The sequence below is a fragment of the Tupaia chinensis genome, unplaced genomic scaffold (genome assembly GCF_000334495.1).
Source record: "Tupaia chinensis unplaced genomic scaffold, TupChi_1.0 Scaffold000335_1, whole genome shotgun sequence".
Classification (NCBI taxonomy): domain Eukaryota; kingdom Metazoa; phylum Chordata; class Mammalia; order Scandentia; family Tupaiidae; genus Tupaia; species Tupaia belangeri.
This window is the reverse complement of record NW_006159829.1, coordinates 2,922,524-2,943,866: the sequence shown is the minus strand read 5'-3', so window position 1 is coordinate 2,943,866 and position 21,343 is coordinate 2,922,524. Positions and strand designations below refer to the sequence as shown.

At 53.7% G+C, this 21,343-nt stretch overlaps 1 protein-coding gene across 5 annotated transcripts in view; it reads right to left on the bottom strand.

Moving 5' to 3' along the window:
- Positions 1-21,343, bottom strand: part of TRAPPC9 (trafficking protein particle complex subunit 9) — a 635,544-nt gene that overhangs the window by 438,654 nt on the left and 175,547 nt on the right. For all 5 annotated transcript variants that reach the window (XM_006152123.3, XM_006152122.3, XM_006152126.3 and 2 more), the window contains 4 exons: positions 17,117-17,262; positions 11,120-11,205; positions 7,272-7,398; positions 3,964-4,096 (listed from right to left, as the gene is read on the bottom strand). In XM_006152123.3, coding sequence (XP_006152185.1) covers positions 3,964-4,096; positions 7,272-7,398; positions 11,120-11,205; positions 17,117-17,262 — 492 coding nt within the window. The remainder of the gene's footprint in view (positions 1-3,963; positions 4,097-7,271; positions 7,399-11,119; positions 11,206-17,116; positions 17,263-21,343) is intronic.

The window sequence follows — 21,343 nt, the reverse complement described above, 5'->3', positions numbered from 1 at the left end:
TGTCACGCTGGGAGAGGTTACAATGCACACACGACTCTGCACAAGTCGGCCCCAAAGAGGGGGGAGCTGGAAGAGGGGCCCCGAGGGCTCCCCAGCACTGCGCTCTCATCTTCCTCGCACCTGGAAGACTTCCACCAAAGACCACGGCTAACGTACGGCACGGGCCCCCACACTGTGACTGAACTGAGCCACAGGCAGGCTACGGACCTGAGCACAGGGCTCCAGGCCACGGCACCCAGCAGGCCCGCGGCCTCTCTGACGGGCAGCTCTCTGGGCCTCTCCCGGTCACACGCCGAGTCCTAGCTCTCATGCTGCACGAGAGCTTCATGTCCCCAAGCTGCTTGGCTCAAAGAACATAGGAGAACGGCCCAGGCAGCGACGGTCTCACGGCCTGCTGAGGGTGGAGACGATGCTAAAGACACGCCAGGCACTGCCGGCCAGCCGGGGGCTTCCTGGGGGCCTCGAGGTCCAGACTCTGCTAGGAAAAGCTCTACATGCAAACCAAATTTCCAGAAGACAGCAGGATAGTGAGTCGAGGTGGGTCCCTTGGCACGAAACATCTTTAATGTCGTGAGTCGGGAAACGCCTGACCGGGGCAGGAGCACCGACTCACGCCCCACCGCGAATGCATCCTCCCATCTGGTGTGCGGTCCTCCTCAGGCAAGGCTGTGGTCCGCGGAGAACGTGGCCAAAACAGGGTGCCAAGGCCCTCCGCTAGCAGCAGAGGAGGAAGGAAGAGAAGCGACCAGCACAGGCCTGGCCCGGCATAAGCGGCCGACTGTCCCAGGGCAGAGTACCCCCACGTCAGGAGCAGCAGAGCTGGGTGAGGCTCCCGCTGTCACCGCAGGGGGCTGAGCCCTGAGCACACATCGCTCTGAGAAGCCGGCAGCACGGCCTCCTGCCAGGCTGAGGTCAGGGCCCAGGGAATGGCTACAGAGGCCGGGAAAGAGCCCAAGTCCAGTTTCCTGGGGGAGAGGAGGGGAGAGCTCTGCAGAGGCTCCATTGCAGGGACTTGGTTTACCCAGCCAGCCCTGCAAGGAGGCCTGAGGTCTACACCAACCTGGCCCTCTGTCTGTTCAAGGACATGGCCCTGATAAGTCGACTGCACTGAGGAAGTTGCCCCAGGACCAAGCAGCGTTGGAGTCACGGGAGGGGCCATCGGGCCCTGAAGCTAAGCACAGCCTGGGGGAGCTAAGGCCACCTGGAGCCCCACTGCGAGCCCCTGTACTCCTTCAGACTTGACGGCAAGTTAGACCATCCTTCCACACCTCCCTCCAAAACCATGTTCCCTCTGCCCATACCTCGTGGGCCCTCGTCACCTACTTGTGCTGCAGCAGCAGAAGCAGCTGCAGTCACCAAAGGGCCCCGAGTGTCCCCTGAACACTCGGTGGGGGAGCTGCCCCCTCTGTGTACCAAAGCCCCCGCCCCTGCTCTGCTCTAGACCAACAGCTGTCTCCAGGTAGAGATGACGTTTTGTCTCTGCACTCTCAGCTCCTACCAGATTCCTGGCACAGGACAGGTACCCTGCAGCAAGGTGACCACATCTCCGTTCCGGCTGCCTGTGCAGCACAGAGCTAGGCGGCCTGGGACAGGACCACGGTGGACTTGGCTGTCGCCTGAGCATCTCGCCCTGGCATGTCTGGACATCAGCTGCCTGGCCACAGAGAAGGCTGAGGGCACACAGGAGTCCCCACCGCAGCACTCAGGACCCCGCCTCCAGCCCCGCCCCGACGACCCAGGCTCCATCTAGGCCCATGGGACGTCCTGCCGGGACGGCCCTGCTCAGGGCTACCCTCCATGTGGACCGACTGCCCTGCGTGTCTCCTCGGCAGGGAGCCCTTTCCTGAGACTCCCTGCAGAGCAGGGATCGCCAGCTCCCGGTCACAGCTGGCTCGTCTCCGGATGGCGCACCTTGCCCTGTTTTGTTCGCTGCATCCTTTGTTCGCTTTGGGCCCTGCATCCCACGGAATGACCGCAGCAGAGCTGGGCTGGGCCTACCCACCCGGCCCCACACTGCCTGTGACCCAGCCATGCGAGGGTCTTCTCAGTGGGCTGGGACAGACACCAGAGTGTAGAGCGACACTCGTGAGAACATGTTCAAGATTATGGGGGGAGGGGTCACCTTCAATGACTACCCCAAAGGCAGGGTAAAACAGGGAGGCGGAGAGAAACACAGCAGGCTGTCGTGACGGGCTCGCGAGCAGGAAGACCGACACAGCCTGCCCTTCACGGTACAGGTCCTTCTCCGGACCGTTTCTCCACCTTCGGCCGGCCACACCCTTTCACTGCATCGCCGACGCCGACGGCAGGCGTGCGAAGCCGGAGCAGGCAGGCCAGATTCCTCGTGGCTCACCGGCCGCTGTGGTCTGGGTGTGGGTGCTCTGCAGCAGCCCGTGAGCTCTGAACACCGTTACAAGTGGTCTGTCCACCCCTATGGTGAGCGAGCTACTCAGACCTGCTGACTTTCCAATCAGGCCGTCTGTCCTACCGCGGAGTCTATGAGTTCTGCGTACGGGTACAAGCTCTTTGTCAGGCAGGTGGCGGCGAGCACTTCCATTCTGTGACTTGTCTTTCACTTTCTTAATCGTGTCTCAGGAAACACAAACGCTTTCAATCCTGCTTTTTGGCATCACAGCAAAGGATTCTTTGCCTAACATGAGGTCACAAAAATCTTCTCATTTTCTGCTCAGAGTGTGAGACTTTCAGTCTCTGATCCCTTCTGGGGTCGTTTTTTACTGCACTTCATTTTCTTCCCCAGGTTGCATGATTCCGGACCCCTTGGCAGAAAACTGCTCCCCTACCCTCCTCCTCACGTCACTCTGGAAGTCACCCCTGGAAGAACCTTCCCCTGATGGAGCCCCCAGGACCGACAGTGACTTCCTGCCGCCCGCCGGACCCACTGCCACCATGGCGACAATGACAGCCACGTGCTGTGCTTGTCCAGCTGGCGCCAACGTCTCCCTCAGGCAGAGACCAGGGCTGCGCGGCCCCGCTGTCCAGGCCCCGACACCACGCACAGGGCCTGGCAGATGAACGGGCCCGTTACACACATGAACAGACTGCCACACTGCAGAACATCCCAGGGTAAATTAAAAAAAAAAAAAAAAGACATCCAGCAAGTCTTTTACTTTTCTTTTCTTTTCTATAAGACTTGTACGCTTCACCAGAGAGAAAAGTGAGAAATCGCCCCCAAGGGGAGATCCATGCGGCAATTCTTCTCCAGGCTCCTCTCAGAATTTTGGGTGCTTATGCATGCACGCACACCTGACATGATTTGCAAGCCACCGGGTTCAAGACTTGAACTGGAGACTCAGCTATGTGAGACCCAGTGCCCCAACCACGTCACTCACCAGTCCCTGAAGTACTATTCTTAATAGTAGAAATTAAGAATATCCCAAATTCCAATAGCAAGGAAATGAATATTTATGCAATTTTGAGATATCTTGAAATTAAAGTGGAATTTGTAAGAATTTGTGGAAGTATAAAGAAAAGCTTATGTGGTCACACGAAAAGTAACATGTGACACTCCATTTCATGAAACAGTCTCCGCTGAATAAAAAGGCGGTCCGACTCCGGAAGCTGGACCACGAAGCGCAGCAGGAACCGCTCCCGGATGGCTGGTGTGGAAGCAGTTTCCCGTGCTTTCCTACGACGCTGATCACACAAACCAACAGAAAGGGGACAAGACTATTTTCAAAAAGAGTTTTTCCTAACTTCCCTATTTTTTTTTTAAATTACAAATCTGAACAGTCATTTCACATTTTGTTCTGATCCTGGGAAGAAAGACATCAACAGTCCCACCACACGAAGTAAAGCGTAGGACTGTAGGTTATCGTAGAGGTCCCCCACCCACGCTCTGCTCCTGGGAACTGACTCGGACTCCCCGTGCTGTACAGACAGCCCTGGGAGGGGTCCCAGAGCCATTCCTCACCAGCATTAGCCCCCGCCCTCCTGCGTGAGTACCTGGGCAGGGAAGTGCCGATCTGCAGCCGGGGCAAGGCGGGGATGACTTCCACCGTGGAGCCACTGGTCTTCACCCCTGGGAGGTCGTCCAGCAGACAGTCGCTGAAGACGCCAAAGACTGTGGTATGGTAACCTGGAACATGAAACACAAGTCCCCCACCTGGCAAGGCTCTTTGCCTTGAGCCCCATCCCAAAGTGGTGACTAGAGCACAGGGGTGACTTTGGGAACACCTGGCAAGAGGGCAGGGCTGGTCAGAATAAAGCCGGGAATGGTCTCAGGAACACCTGGGGAGAGCATGGGGCTGGTCTCTGAACACCCAAGTCTGAAGCGGGCCAGTCACCTGCTGGTCCTCACGCACGGCTTCCCTCCTCAACCCCAGAGACTCTCACCCGCCCAGGCACGAGACAAGAAGGCACCTGTGCTATTTCAGGAAGCTGGCCGTGTTCTGACAGCGCAAACAGGAAAGCCCCTGTGAACTACAAATCTCTACACAGCAGTATCAGTATCTCATCTCGTCACTAATCTGCTTTCAGATCTATCCACCTCTAAAATGAGGATGATAGTTAATATTCCTTTCCAGGACATAATGCGATTTAATGAGTATTTGAAAAATGCTTCAAAACCTTCTGTTGCGAGATGAAAGTCCAAGAGCCAATTACTGTTATTGCAGCTGCTCCGAGAGGCGGCAGATCTGCTGTGTGCGTGCGACACTACAATGTAAGATAAGCAAATTTCCCATGCCAGAAAGGCACAAAAAATACCCACTGGTTAGATAAGCATTTCAAATTGTTTAAGCAAAGCTTTAAAATGGCTTTTGAAATTTTGAGAGATAATTATTATAAACAACATTCACTGTGTAACAAAATTAAACAATACCCCATGGCTAGATGCCTAGGGTAACAACTGCTCAGCATTCACACTGAACTGTTACAAACAGCTGAGCTGGTCCCTCCCGGCAAAGTGCCCTAAAAGAGTCTCGTGGACCCTCCCCTTCACCTTCTGCCAGCTTTTTTTCCCTTTTTTTTTTTTTAAGAGGTTTTTGCCATAGGGCACATGCACTTGCCAGAGAGAGAGAGAGACAGTGAGGGAAAGTGAGAAATCACGCCCCAGAGGGTGGATACACCGCAATCCACAATCTTTCTCCTCCATTCTCCTCCTGGGATCTTGGGTGCGCACACACACATCCTATAAGATTTTCAAGCCACCAGGTCCAGGTCTCGAACCGCGGTTGGCCAGATGGGAGTCCAGCAATGCAACTACTATGCCATCTCTCTCCACTCAGCAGAAGCAATTTCTGAAGAGGCAGAAGCACCACAGTTTAACTGGCATGTTCCTCCCCAGGAACTCACATCTGGCACCAATGCCCCCACACTCTCCTTCCTTGGTAAAATCTGGTGAGATGTGCTCCTTGCCTGCCGAACAACCAGCATTGTGCAATTCTTCACTAAAATCACTATTTTCCTTTTCTTAGCCAATGCTTAAAAGAACTGCCGTATAAACCCGAGGCCTGAAGACAAATGCCCAGTGCTGGTGCGTGGCCATGCCTGATAGCATGAGGTCAGCCCTTCGGATGGCAGACACAGGCCACCAGAAATGGCCACTGTCCAGGCTGCACTGAGGTGGACTAGGAAATGTGCTCTGGATGCTCACCATAACATAGCAGCTTCAGGGGCCAGCAGGTGGGGCGGACTCCCACATGGGCGACTGCGGTTCGAGTCCCAGACCTGGAAGCTTGCTTTCTCACTTTCCCTCTCTCTCACTCTGTCCCTCTCTGGTCAAATTAAAATAAATAAGTAAATAAAGTTAAGTAAAGTAATTCTTCAAAAAATAAAATAAAATAGCAGCTGCAGGTTCCATGGGGGTCTCCTTGAAGCCCCCCACATCCCAATTATAGAGCAGAGAGGACTGCCTCTCCCGGTCCATTCCCAGCCACTGTTACGGTCCTGCCTGGCCACTCTGCACCTGCACTGCTGCTGAAGCCTGTTCACTGGCCTCCCTGCCTCCACTCCCTCTGTCGCCACCTGACTGCACACAGCAGCTTGAGGGATGGCTCTGAGCTGCCCACCTGACCACACTCGCCCTGTTCAATAAGGCAGTACCCCTTTCTTTTCCTTGTGAGAGATGTTTGCTGTATTACATGTGTGTTAGCTGGAAAGACAGAAAGCAAGAAATCACTCCCCAGCGGGATGGCTGTGCCACGACCCCGTCTCCTCCATCCTCCTCTCAGGACTTTGAGCACACGTGCACACGTGCCCAGCGTGAGTTTTCAGCTGCTGGTCTGGGACTTGAGCCTCACCTGGCCATGTGGGAGGACAGCGATGTAACATGCCATCTGCTGGTCCCAGACCCCCTCTTCCATCCTGTTAACTGTCCCCCGTCTACCCTGATTCATTTGGGTAATTTGAGCTGGCCTTCAAACCTCGAGGTCACTTAAAGAAGGCTCTGGCCCCTCTCCTGCCTGGCACACCCCTCCCCGATGGACTCTCCCTACCCCCACCCCCATCCCCTGCACTTGCTCCAGCTTGGCACTCGCTGCAACACACCCTAACCTAGGGTGGCACCCGCCTCCCTGCCCCATCAGGACACCCTCTCCCACTGAAGGTTTCTTCCTCCAGCCAATAAATGCCCACTGAAGACCTACTACGTGTAAGGCTCCACACTGAGCGCCAAGGACCCAGCGAGCGAGAGAGACAGGCACCTAAGGGAGAGCCACCAAGGCAGCAACCACCAAGGTGCTGTGAAGGAGGGAAGCATGAGGGTGAGCAGCAGGAAGGGAATGCAGCTGAGAGCCACGAGGACCCCTCAGAGGCGCTGGGCAATAGAGGGAGGGGCCAAGGAGAGCTGGGAGAAAAGCAGACAGTGGGCCCCCAGTTGGTGGGGCAGTAATCTCAGTCATAGGCGTTGGGGTGACATGAAGGTACTAAGTCCAGGATACAGAGGGCTCAAGAACCTCTGCAGAGGTGGGGGACATGCACTCTGCACATGTAGACACCTCCCGGAAGAGGTCTGGCTGCAGCTGGAGGAAGCGAGTCGGAAGAAGGTCCCTACAGCTGCAGAGCCCGAGCACGTGAGGGCCCACTGGAGGGCTCGGTGGGAGGACGATGGCACAGATTGTGGAGAGGAGGGCCCTGCCTGGGCACATGCCAACACAGGCTTCTCCATGTCACATCCCCAAGAAGCACAACCTATTCATTATCTTGTAGTTGGCCAGGGTGGGATGATGGGTGGTCACTCCAGGCCTCTCAAGGAGGCAACACACACGCGGGGCACGGCGGTCTTGGAGCAGACGCCATCGAGGTTCTCCTACCGTTCACGGTGATCGTCCCAGTAGTCTGCGGGACCCCAACGAGTGTCACAGGGTACAGCCCCGATTCGGCCGGCAGGGACAGTGCTGCAGGGAGAGACTCGAACTCCACTCCGCTGGTGAGAAGCCCCTGAAGGGAAGGAGGGAGCTGTTGAGTAAGCCCGCCCTGCCGGCTTGTGCCCCGGCCCCGGCCTGAGCACATTCTCTCTGGACTGCCGGGGCGGTCCCAGGGAATGGGAGAAGGGCCACAGGGTGCTGAGCACAAGCCCCCTGGGGCGAAAGCACTGTGGGTGCAGGCGGTATCGGCCCCACGTGGACTCCAGCCCTGTTGTCCATTTCTTTTTTTTTTTAATTTATTTATTTTTTTAATCATCATAATCTTGTTTATATTACATTGGATTGCATATAACTTTACAGTGTATTACATTGCTTTTTCAAAAGGGAATACCATGCATGTCAGTCAATACAGAGACATTAATCTCCCTGCTTCATCATTCAATATCTTTTCATTGTTTTTCCCAATCATTATTATTAATCCAATTATTTTTTGAAACAATCACTGTTTCTCATTTTGCGTGTAAAAAGACTTTACCCATCATGAAACACTTCTCAGACCAATGCAGTGAAGGTGTGGTCCGTTTCTAACACGTGCTTTAGTGGATGGGGACAGGGACCCGGAGGAGGACTGCGATCCTGGCCTTACTGGGTCAGTTGCTGACACAGAACACAGGCATCACTCTGCCACGCTGGGTCCACGTGGAGGAGCGGGGACTCGGGCCTCAGCCTCCAGTGCACTCCAGGCGTGTGAGTGTGTCCCGGCTCTAGGGCACTGCAGGGAGGCTGTGGTGGGAGACCCAGCTAAGGGTGCACCTTCCTCTCTGACTCACTCTCATCAACTTTTTAAAAATACATTTTCTCTTTGGGCGAAAAAGAAAGCAACAGGAATGTGGAAGTCTAACGCTGGCGAATCCCTCGGTGCCTCTGAATTACCACTTGGTTCCAATATGCGGGAGGCGCTCAGCTCGCTAGTAAAGAACACAGACAGATCCCTGCCGCGCCGAGCCGGGGTGGGGGCAGCACAGACGTGGCCGCTCCCAGGACCTGCCCGCACAGGGACAGAGTCCTACTGAGTGCAACCCAGCAGCGCCAGGGAAGGCACTGGTTCTTCACGAGGAACAGCACGTGACCCAGAAGCCCCTCCGGAACCCACAGGGAAACTTGTGCTAGCAAACGCATTTAGCAAAGCGGCAAAGTTGTGGAGAGGGAGGGAGCAAATATATCTCTGTGGCCTGCTGGGTGCTGGAGAAGTCACGAGGCATTGTTCTGTGCTTCTCTGTGCAAAGTGCATCATGACTTAACCCAACAGCAATCAACGCCTGGAAGACGAGATGAGAACAACTTAAGTAGAGATCAAAAAGATCAGCTCCTTGGACTCAAGCGGCGATGTGCAAGATTTCATTTCACATACAGGACACTGTCGGGATAAATTAGAGAGCTCACTGAGGGGAGACGTCCTGGGTTCCTACTGGGTCTGTCCCCTGCAGCGGTGTGCTCCAAGCAACCCTGGAATCATTTTAGAGTTCTCACAACTGAACAGGGGTACATGTGTTCGTGCTGCTATGTGCCCGAATTCCACACTGAAGGAAGCCCACAGATACGGCATGGAGGAAGGCAGGAAAGGACCCCGTGGAGCGGGCTGGAAATGGAGGTGTTAACGTGGAGTAGGATGTGGAAAACAAGCGAGACACTGGCCCGATGAGCACCACCTGCAGGAGAGCTTGGAGCGGAGGTGTGAAAGGTCTGTGGGCAAACAGGGACCGTGGGCGAGGGCGGGAGCAGGAGGGTGGGCAGACGGCTACTCTCCCAGCAAGCCAACGGCATCTACCTTTTCCAAATACCTAGGCAGTGAGGCTAACCTTAGCGTCATTAGGAACGGGTGGTGGGCACGCGAGTGTTCATGTTCCACCAGCGTTCCAGATGTCTGAAAGACTTCATAAGTTAGTGGGTTTTGTGATTTTCTTAGTCTTCTTTTTCTCTTTTTAAGTTTTTGCCATAGGGCACATGTGATTGCCAGAGAATGAGCGAGAGGGAGACAGTGGCTGGGGCCAGGCCTTCGTATCTCCCCCCCGGCAGCCTCAGTTGTCTGCAGAGCACAGCTCCTGCCGGGCCCCCTCGCCTGCCCCGTGCTTCTGTTCCTAGAGCTCCTCCGTGTTGCCTTATGGTCCCGCTCTGAGGCTGCTCAGTGGCGTGCAAAGGTGGGTGTGGGGGTGACTTTCCCAGAGCTTCAGGCCTGGTGTTCAGAGATACAGAGAGGGAAAGTGAGAAATTGCCCCCTAGGGGGTTGGCCATGCTGCAAACCCTTCTCCATTTTCCTCTAAGGATTTCTGGCATGCACACACACAAGCGTGACGCGGGTTTCTAGCCACTGGGTCTGGGACGCAAGCTGTAGTCGGCCTAGCACCCCAACCACCACACCACCTGTTGGCTCCATAACTTAATATTTTTTATTTGACCAAAATGTATAGGCTTTCTCCAGGGCTGCTTTTTACTTTACTTTTTAATCTTATCAAATTATTTATAAGCACATATTACTTTTAAACTAAAGAAATGAAAGCTATTACTTGAGACAGAAAATAAACTGTAAGGAAGACAGCAGGCATGTGATATCCTAACCGCTCTGGGGAATGGTTTGCTCGCCCAAAACACAGAAGACTGAGGTCAAAAGACAGGAAGCTCCAGGAAGCCAAGTGACCCAGAGCCAAACCCCAGGCCAGAATGGCCTTTGCAAAGGAGGTGGGGAGGTCCCGAGCGAGCCTTGGGGCTGCAGGCTGGACACTCAGCACCTGCTGAGCTCCCGAGAGCTGTGCAGACTGAAGCTCCAGGCCTCGTCCCAGAAGCACCTGAGCGGCCACCAACAGCCCGCCTGGCCGACTGCAGCTTTGGCCCTGAAGTTCCAACGAGCCACTGGGTCTCCCAGGAAGCCATCTCTGACTCATCACGGCCCAGCAGATGCCCTCCAGGTCGGTCCTGTGCACCTGCGCCTCACATGCCCCACACAACAGGACCAGGTCCTGCCTGTCTCTGGGCTCCCAGGGCCTCCCCACGCCTGACACATGTCATGGACATTCAGCAAGAGGCCTGTAGGAGGCACCTCTGAGCCTGAACACCAGGCCTGAAGCTCTCAAGGGAAAGCCACCGCCACACCAACCTTTGCACGCCACTGAGCAGGCAACACCAGGCGCTCTAGGGACAGAAGCACGGGGCAGGCGAGGTGGGGGCACAGCAGGAGCTGTGCTCTGCAAACAACGGAGGCAGCCAGGAGAGCGGTACGAAGCCCCGGCCCTGCCCACTGGCAGGTGAGCAGTTCCAGTGGGCCGACTACAGAGTGAACCTTTACACTCACATGGCGCAGTCAGGACGGGGACCTCGAGCCGATAGCAACCCCAGGTGTGGCGTGGTCACGTGCTCTTCCCAGCCTGCACTTCTCTGGGACCTGGGTCTTCTCGCCTCCTGCCGCAGCCATGCTGGCACTTCTGGGCAGTGGACCAGACACAGCCTTCATGACCACTGTTAACTTCATGTAAACCAAAGGGCTACTTCGAATCTCATAACCAACTAAGCCCGGGGGGAGGGGGTTCCTGAGTACTTGGTTCAAACACTCATGAAATACCAAGCCTCAGGACACAAGTACAGCCAAGCATGGTCTCCACTCACAATAAGCTGATAAACACTGGCAAAACGAACCTAAAATGGGCCACCACAGGATGAGTGCCTCAGGTATTTAGGAAGAAACCTGTTAGCGAAAAGCTGGTGTTTCGGCCCCAAAAGGTCAAATGGCTGGCGATACCTACCATGTTTTCGACGCGCAGCTCGAACGGCATGGGGTTATACACCATCAGCTGGACTTCGCACACGTCCCCTTGAACCCACTGGAAATCTGCAAGCACACAGAGAGCGGTGTCAGCGGGCTCTCTGCACCGCTCACTGCCTCCACGGTCGCTTCTTCTCCCAGCGAGGGAGCGTCACTGAAGCCATCTTAGGGGAAATGACTTAAAGGTGGTCTTCCCACCAGCTTTTTCCGCAGCAAAGCAAACCAGGGCGTCGCTGCCCAGACGCTCTGTGAGGGGCGACCTTGCATGCTCGGCACTTCCAGGACGCTGCACAGCTGTCTTCACCGTGCTGTGGGCTGTGCAGCGAGTGACCCAGCTCTCCTCGGTCTGCAGAACGTCATTCCTGTTCCACCACCAAGGAAAGCCCACCCGGCAGGCTGAGCAGGAGGGAGCCGAGGTTCAAACTCAGGTCCCTCTGGCTCCAAAACCCATGCTCTTCACCTACTGCTCTCCACTAGGGCTCTGGGAACACAGGTCTCACCCCTTCTTCAGCTCCACTCTCCTCAAAGCCCCCCAGGCCCATCAGCCCTGGAGAACCTGCAGGGGGAGGCTCACCCATCTTCCTGTTCACAGTCAGTGGCCTCCTCCTGACATTCTCACCACCACCCCCGCCCTCAGGCAGCACCCCTCACCCGGCAGTGCCTACAGGCGGCTGGCATCCTGGCCCGCTCCACCCCACAGACGGAAGGAACCTCATTTTTCTAAATGAGTGGTTATGCCTGGTAACGAAAGAACTCTTTTCTCTGACAGGGTCAAAAAGTAACTAAAAATTTCTAAAAATCATTTTCAGGCAAGCCCTACAGCCTGGTGGTTAGGGAAAGTCAGATTCCACATGGCTGACCACAGTTCAAGTCCTAGCCCCGGCAGCTTGAAAATCACACTGGGCATGTGTGCATGCGTGCCCCGGATCCTGCCAGGGTGGAAATGAAGAAGGGACTGTGGCATGACCACACCCCGTGGAGTACTTCCTTGCTCTCTGACTCTCTGTCTCTCTCTGGTTATCACTACCTGCCTTCCAGCAATGTTTTTAAATATCATTTTCTAGGGTCAGTAGGTGGCACAGTGGTTAAGGCGCTGGACTCCCACATAGTCTACTACAGTTCAAGTCCCTGGCCCAGCAGCTTGAAACTCACGCCAGGTCCTAGACCCGGTGACTTGAAACTCACATGTGTACATGTGTACCCAAAATCCTGAGAGGGAAGTGGAGAAGAAGGGATTGCCATGTGGTCATCTTCCTCCCAACACCAGGGAGTGCTTTCTCGTTTTCTGTCTCTCTGTCTCTGACTCTCCAGGGAGTACATGCATCCCATAGCAAAACTCTCTCTAAAAAATAATTCTCTGGGGTACTGAGAGGAAAATAACTTATACTTACACGGCCCTTTTCTACTAAGAGAAATCTGAGATAAGTTACTGATTGAAAGAAGCTTTTTACCTGGCAGGAGAATTCCACCTCCAGAAGTCCACATGCCCGAGCACGCCCACGTTCCGTCCCAGAAACAGTGGCCCTCTGTTCCAGGCCCTCCTGGAGCTGTGCGTGCCATGATCCCTGGACTCACAGCCTCACAGTGGCTGTGATGGACAAATGTGTCTCCTTGCACTATGCAGTGTGGCCCACCCAGCAGGAAGTGCTGCTGGCTGATCGCTGCACCCCTGTGCCTGGCGCAGGGTACACAAGCCCTACGAAGAGTGTCACCTGACTGGCCGCCAGGTCCTATAGGAGTGACATGCACTTGATGCTCGGAGCACCCTTCGCGTCCACTCCCAACGTCCCATTGAGCAGACGCACAACTGCAGGGCAGGGGGACGTGTCATTTGTCCCCAGACACACGGTGGGAAGCAAGAGCAGCCAGCCAGGCTCCAGCCCACATCCCCTGACAGCCACCACCTTGCCAGGTCAGCAACTGCCTCTGTTCCATCTCCACGCCGGCTCGGCAGTGCCACGAAGCCCTCACGGTGACGAGAACTCCCGCAGGCCGGCTCAGGCCTGGGTTGCAGTCACCTGCACAGAGTGTGCTTGGTCCAGGCTGTGCTAGCTGATGCACAGACGCAGACGGTAAGTTACTCCCGGTCGGGGGGAAATGGCTCCCACACCGTTCCTGGGTTCCTTCTCTACTACTCCACGCCCCCTGCCAAGTTAACTCCCCCGTTGTACACCAACATTCATTTACAGAGATGAACAATTTAGGCTAGAGATCCGTGACTCCTGAAGCCTCTGGGTAGGCACTTACTAATCAGCACCCTGCTGAAAGGACACCAGAAGCCTAGGGTGTAAATTACATTTCCCTTCCCCTGGGCATTCCACAGATCTGCATTTAGGCTGGACCTTCTGTAACATCTCAGAAGAAAATCTCACATCATCACTGAACTGACCTTTGCCCGCTAGAACATGCCTCCCCCAAAGTCACATGTTACAACAGCACCACGAGTGTGGGAACGTGATCTGGCTATGGTGGTAGAGGCGGGACTGGGGCCAAACAGTAGCACAGCAACCCTGCAGGGGAAGGTCCCCAGTTTGAGCCCAGAGACTTCCCTGAGCACACCCAGGATGCAGGGCTGGCTGAAGCTGGCGGACTGGCTTCAAGATCTGCTAGGGCTCCCCCTCTCTCTCGCCTTGTGGATATGTCTCTCTCTGTTGCTCATGGAAGAAATAAATAAACTTAGAAAACAAGAGGTGGAGTATTGGAGGTAACTAGGATGGGATACGGGCATCAGGTGGGGCCGCCATAACTGAATCCTGGTGGTTTTGTAAGGAGAGAGACCAGGGCTGATGTGCGCTCCCGCGTTCTCGGCACGCGGCGCTCCGCGCTGCCGTAGGACTCTGCGGAGCTCCCCCGTGAGAAGGCCCTGCCCACAGGCAGCCCTTCCACGTGGACCTCCAGAACAGCAAGCTAAGTAAACCTTTGTCCTTCATAAACTGCCCAGTCTCTGGAATTCAGGCACAGCATCAGAGAAGCAGCCCAGAAGAGCAGGGCCATTTTCCTCCCTACTATGCTGAAAGTCATGTTTGAAGGGAAAACAAATCTCTGGGCATTGGGCCATAAAACCTGAGATGGAGAGTGGGCCCTGCCATACACCAGCCCTCCGGCCTAGGGCAGGTGACTTCTGCTCCCTCCAGCTCCACTTTCGCGTCTTTAAACAGGGAATGCAATGGCGTCTGCAGCCTCGGCACTGAAGAGTTATGAGCATCACTGGTTGCTGACGCTCTCATCAACAAACAGAATATTTTCATTTAAAAAAGCCTCAGCTACTTCTAAAGATTAAAGAGAAAAAAAGAGGCAAGCCGCTTCCTAGCCATGAGAGTCTAGCAGTCAGCAGGCCAGAGTCCAGGCCTGGCTTAATGCTCTGCTGTGGCTGGCTTCAAATTGCTCTTGAGTTTTGAACAAAGGACCCCATGTTTTCATCTTGCACTGGGCCCCACAGATCACACGGCCAGTCCTGAGATGAGAAGCCTCACACCACCAGCCTCCTACTTCACTTCTAGAGGTTTTTCTCTAAACAAAATGAATGAGATCTTCCTTAAAAACTGTTGGGACGAACTGGAAGAGACCTCATTGCCAACCTAGTGAGACTCAAAAAGAGCAGCCAGAAACTCCCAGAAGGTCCGAGAGAGAGAAACTGCATCGCCCCTCCAGAACCAGTGCAGACCCAGTCAAGAAAGGGGTGCTCAGGAGCTTGCCCCTCCATGTCGACCGAGTGAGACACCCCTGGAGCAAGCCCCAACTCTAGTTTCTAAATGTTCTGTTAATTTACAAACTTTTGACAAAGCTTATTATGAGACCCTTATAGGGGCTAACAAATTCTAGAGCTAATACTATATAAGAAATGCTTAAAAGAAAGAAAGAAAGAAAGAAAGAAAGAAAGAAAGAAAGAAAGAAAGAAAGAAAGAAAGAAAGAAAGAAAAACTCAAAAGGAAGAAAGAAAGAAAGAAAGAAAGAAAAGCTCAAAAGGAAGATGTACTTCCCAGACACAGGAATGTGGAGTTCTCGGTGAAATGATGTATAGGTAACATCGTTGATTTGCCTGTCATGCACTACATGCACTTTGCAAAACCATTCTGTGTGCTCTGCAGATGTGCAATGATTGAACGTAAATAAGAGAGCATTTAATATATGTATATGTGGTAGCAGTCTACACTGTGGTGCTGGAAGCCACATGGCCAAGTGTGGGTCTGGATCCCCGGTCAACTTGGAATGTACTGAGTGTGCACACAGGCACCCAAGATCCCAAGTCAGAGTTAGGGGAGGGGAATCGCGGCGTGACTAAACCCTGATAAGGGTGTCTTTCTGTCCTCGTACACATACACATGTGCTTGCTGTCATGAATTTTAAAATGCTAAAACTTCCTTTAAAAGATTATGTGCTATGGATTATGCTTGTATCATCTCGTCTGCCGTGAATTCCGTGGTGCTCTGCAAAGAGCAGGGAATCGTGAAATCTAAGCTCTGTAAGGCCTTGGACAAGTCACTTAAAATTTCTGATCTCCATGTCCTTATCTGTAAAACGGGATTCCCAATATCTACCACACCTGCCATTCTTTCATCCCAGTTCGAGGTACAGGGAGCAAGACGGAGCCCTGGCGTGGGCTGACTAAGAAGGTGAGTGTGATTGGAGTGGACCGGAAACACTGAGGAGCAAAGTTCCAGGGTGACAGGAGGAGCGGCAGGGAGGTCCTGGGGTCAGAGAACACTCTCTGAGAAGGTGACTTTCCAGGGTCGACCAAAATAACGTGTCAGCGAGTGAGCCGCTGACAGTAGGAGGAGGAGCAGGACCAGCAGACACAGTCCTGGGACAGGTGTCCGCCTGTCACGCTCAAAGACCAGAAGGGACTATGTGGCTGGGTCCGAGCAGCGGCAGTGAGAGGAAGGACAACACAAAGGCAGACGGCGTGTGGGTGGCTCGCAGGCCAGGGCCGCACCAGCAGAGCCTGCGGGCTGGTATATGGGCCACGCGTGGTCTCATACGTACAACAGGAGACCTCTGTCCTCCAAAGAGCCTCGTTGAAGGGGTCAGGGCGCCTTTTTCTAGACTGTGGCTCAGAAACTAAGAGTCGAAATAAAGAAACGGCAGGAAGAGTAAGTGCCAAGTACTGGGCAGGGCGAGGTTTCTCAGGACTTCCGCTCGCACCTGGAGGAGATCCGCCGTCACAACGAGGGCTGGCCTCTGAGCCAGTCATCCTGGCAAAGTCAGGCACCTGGGGCTTGCTCCGGGCAGCCCAGAGGTGGAGCCTGCGCCTCGCCAGGTCAGGAAGGAGGGGCACATGCTGAGCCCCGGGTCTGCAGGACGTGAGTGGTCTCAGCCAGAAGTGCCCGGAGCTTAGACCAGAACAGCACAGGAGAGACTTCACGAATACGGGAGTTCCGCTCCCAGCTCTCCCGCCACACGGTCAGGGCCAGCCCAGCGCTCCTGATCACGGTGTCCACAGAGAAAACAGCGCGTGCTCCTCCCCGTCAGTCCTGAGCACAGTTCACCCCTTAAATCTTTCTTTGACAACTCAAAGGTCACTCCAGCCTTAGAAAATCACTCTGATCTGCAATCACCGCTTTTGAGTAGCTCATCTACGCCTGTTCCTGGTTTCTGGGCCCTCCACAAAATCACTTTATAAAACAGGTTTTTAAAAATCACATCTTCAGCAACCGCCTGACAACAGCAGCAAACCAAGTATGCTCTACCTGTGCATGTGCATGCGTGCACCGGGCATGCATATGCATTTGTACACACCTGGTGGCACCAAGCACACTTACACGTGTGTGTGTGCCAAGTACTCTTGGTGTGTGTGCACGCACCAGCACGTTCACACGTGCATGTGTGCACCAAGTACTCTAACACACGTGCACCCGTGTCTCTGCAATGTGTGTGTGTGCACAGGCACGTGAATAAACTGGCCTGAGTGCTCTGCAGACCACGAACAGCCACTGGAGGCTGAGGGCGGAGCAGGCGGGAAGCCGGCGCGCCGCCCTACCTATCTTCTTGCCGCGCTCCTCTCCACGGTTGTGGGCAATGATCGGGGAGTAGATGAAGGGGCTCTTGGTCGACACATTCTGCCCCAGCAAGCTCTTCATCTTCTGTGGCCGGAGGCTGGCAGGGAGGTTCAGCAGTTTCACACGCCTGTTATTTGAAATAGAACACAAACACTTGAACTGCCTTGTCAGCTTGGTTCCAGGAGAAACTATCAAACAGCATGTGTTAGGAAAACAGTAAACTGGTCAAAACAGAAGACAAACTGAACAAAGGAAGAGCACCGGGATCCATCAGGACAGCAGAAGGCTGCATGCAACGACTCGGGGCTGTCCGGGAAGGGGAAATGCCTCCCTCGGGTGCCTCGAGGGCTCCGTGAACAGGGCCCATGAGCACGGGGTCCAGCCAGAAGGGCCGGGCTGAAACTGTACCGCATTTCTCACTAGCTCTGTGCTTTGGGCAAGTGTCTTGCCTTCTCTAGAACGCACGTTCATCAACAACATGCAGACAGAGCCTCCAGCTGCCCGGGTAGCCCAGGGAAGGGGCTGAGTCCACTCGACTCCGTGCAGGCTCACAGTCCTCTGGCCAGACCTGAGCCGCCCCAGTCACTACCTTCCAACTGCCTAGACAGACATTTCTGTTGGCTCCAATCTCAGGCAGAGGAGAAGGAGGGGCCTAGAGAGGGTACCTGCAAGCTGTGACAGGTCACCTGAGGACTACGTAAGGTACCGTTCATCCAGTACCTGTGACGGCACCTGACAATGGGCAGGTAGGCACAAACATGCCTTGCTTTTCCTCCTTCAGAAAACATTTATGAACAGAGAGAACGCCGTTCCCTGGTTCAAAAATCACAACTCTGGCTGTGAGCGCAGAAACCGAGCTCAGCTCCTGCTGCAAACAGGCTGCAGACCCCAGACCAGAGCAGTTTCTGTGACCCAGCTCTCTTGGAATACTACGGCTTTCTACTGTGGAATAGCATTCACTCTATACCTGTTACCGCCTGGAGCCCAGAAGTCTCTGCGATTCTAAGGCATCATCTACGTTTCAGATCATAGAAAGGGTCTTAACAGTAACAGAAGAATTCTGAGGACATGCTCAGCCAGAAAAGTGACACCATGAGAGATCACAGCCTTCACTCATAACTCTAAACTCTGCATCGCATGTCATTTCGTAACCATGCAGGGCAGGAAAAGCCACTGTGGAGGGCGCCTGACCTAAAGGAGCCCTAATTCGTTTAGCAGGAATCGCTGCAGAACACCCAGGCCTGGAAGCTGCCAACAGGAAAGCAGGATTCCAGGGATAAAGGGGTCCCTCTACACGGTCGAGCTTAGACGTCGGTATTTGCTCGGCATACCATGGCTAATCGGGGTCATGCAAAGCGACAGTGGCCGACTCGTGGGAAGGTACAGAAAATGAACAGTCAAGGGGTAACAAAAAGCAATACACCTTCTCTTCCTTGGTTTTCAGCTGTCAGGCTTATTTGCAGCAGAAACCTATCTAAGAATCTACTGGCTATGCACGGGCAGACGGGCAGTCAGCAGCGGGCCTCACCAGCCCTGGACTTGGCTTGGTGTCGAGGCCTCGCTGCTTAGCATCCAGGCAGGACAGGAACCCTGGGAGGGCAAAGCCCCCAGCCAGGCTGGGGAGGCAAGACCACCTGCTGCTCCTCCTGAATGCCATGGCGCCTTTAGTATCTCCTAACATTAAGAATTCTTTTCTTTTTAAGGTTTTTGCCATAGGGCAAGTGTTCTCTGGAGAGAGACAGAGAGAGAAAGCAAGCACTCATGCCCCGGGGGCATGGCCACACAATCCCTTCTCCTCCAGTATCCTTGTGGGATTTGGGGCATGCATGCACACACGCCTGGTGTGATTTTTCAAGCCACTGGGTCTGGGATTCAAACCACAGTTGGACATGGGAAGTCTGACCAGGAACTGTGTTCTCTCTCTTCGTAAATGTCTTAAAGAGACACCTCACCTGCTCTGGGAGGTGCTTGATGAATGTCACCTTTGCACCTCTCAAGTGACCCATCACAGCCTTATCCACCACACCACCTGCTGGCCCCAAGCTTAAAAAATCTCTTTTTTGTTTTTAGAGAGAGATTTTTGCTATAGGGCACATGTGCTCACAAGAGAGACAGAAAATGAGAAATCACCACCCGGTAGGATGGTCATGCTGCAATCTCTTCTCCTCTAATCTCCTCTTGGAATTTTGGGCATGCATGTACATGTGCCCGACCTAAATTTTTAAACCACCAGGTCTGGGACTCAAACCGCAGTTGACTGCATGGGAGTCCATGCAACGTAATCATTATGCAATCTGCTGGTCCCATCGAGTTTAAGAACTCTTTTTTTTTTTGGAGAGATTTTCGCTATAGGGCACGTGCGCTCACCAGACAGACAGAGAGAGACATAGAGACAGAAAGTGAGAAATCATCCCCCAGGGGGGATGGCCATGCCGCAATCCCTTCTCCTTCATTCTCCCCTCGGGATCTTGGGCACGCACGCACACGCACCCGGCATGAGTTCTAAGCCACCGGGTCCAGGACGCGAACCACGGTCAACTACGTGGGAGTCCAGCAACATAGCCATTATGCTAACTGCTGGTTCCTGAGCTTAAGAACTCTTAAGGGAGGTTATAAATTGGTGATTATACCACATCTGAAAGGCAGTTCTGGACACTGGTGAGAAGCTGATGAGATCGCAGAGGTTGCACCCTTACTGATAACCAGGAGACTGAAAAATTACCCTACACATTGGCCCGCTAATCGCCTTTCTGACTAAATGCCTCAAAAGTTTCCTCAAAAGGTATAATCAAAAGTTTAAGTTTTAAAAGCACCAAAGCAACTCAAAGCCCATGCTGACTGGAACGATTCCACCCTTTATCGATTTAAATACCTCCGAGAACTGAGAGCTCTTTTCCAGGTTGAAGGTGCTCAGAGTTAGTTCATCGGAAAACAATCAGCGGATCCCCCTCACCTGCACCATCCCAAAATTAAAGCCGCATTTGTTAACTGTAAATGACACCTGAACTCTATTCTAATTTCTACTTTAATAATTCACAACTTAAATGTGTTAATAATCTACATAATTACCTGGGGCCTGATGGTCTACAACTGACTATTACATGACATTTTATCACTTTAGCGGTGAATCCTGCAAGCAATAAAACCTGATGGCTGCAGGCGTAAGTGGGCTGTTCTTTGCTTGAACGCCACACAAGGGCACGTGGGTATGGGCGTGGCCATCCCTGGCATGTGAGACCATGGCTTTGACCACTGTGGAATCTAGTGTTTAGCATTGGGCCAGGGGCATCTTAGGCACTCAATAAATATGGGGTTAATTGAATCCTGGAATGAAATTAAAATACAGATGTATTTGGGCTCCTTTTATTAATTAACTTGCATCACAATTATCTGAAAGCTTTTTTCCAGCCCAGATCATACTGCCATGCTTCAGAGAACAGGATAAGCATTTTCCTGTAAACTGCTAAAGTAGTTTCATGGTCAAAAATTAAGAAAGGCCTCAACAAAAAGAAAAATAGCTCTGCTTGCCCATCCTAAAAGCAAATCCATAATTAAGAGACATCTCCAGGGGCCATCGGCTTCCAGCCATTTTTTTTCCGCTTCCAGCCACAATTCTGTATGGCAGGCTTGATCACCTACTCTGCAAGGCAGACTTTTCTACCACCTCCACCTACAACCCTGGGGAGGGCTCCAGTCTTCAGAGCCCGCATCACCGAGCTCCAGGTCTACAGGCGTGACTCCCAAGGCCTGGCTTAGACTTCCTTCCGCTGGGGAAGCCCACACTCGGGCACAGGACTGAGGCATGTGGTTACCTAACTGAGCCAGTCCTAGGCTCCTGCTGTAAGGACAACCTCTGCCCATGCAGAGCTGCTGGGCCAGCCGCCCTTCGGGAAGGAATATGGAGCAAAGATCTAGGGGAAGGGGCCAAGCCTTCATGCAGTGTGGGCATTTACCCAGTACACACACACCTGCTGGAGGTCTGATGCCCAGCAGGGTGGGGGGACACCATGATCTCTGCCCTTCGGCTGCACTGCTGGACACCTGCTGGAGGAGTCCAACCCGGTGGGGCTCCAGGACCCGTCTGAGCCCCTTGACCTTTGAGCATCACTTCCGGTCGGTTCAGTGAGTTGGCAAGGCCGCGACTGTATGCCCCCGGACCTTGGAACAAGCTTGGGTCACTTAGCATGTTGGCAAGGCCGCCTGCTATT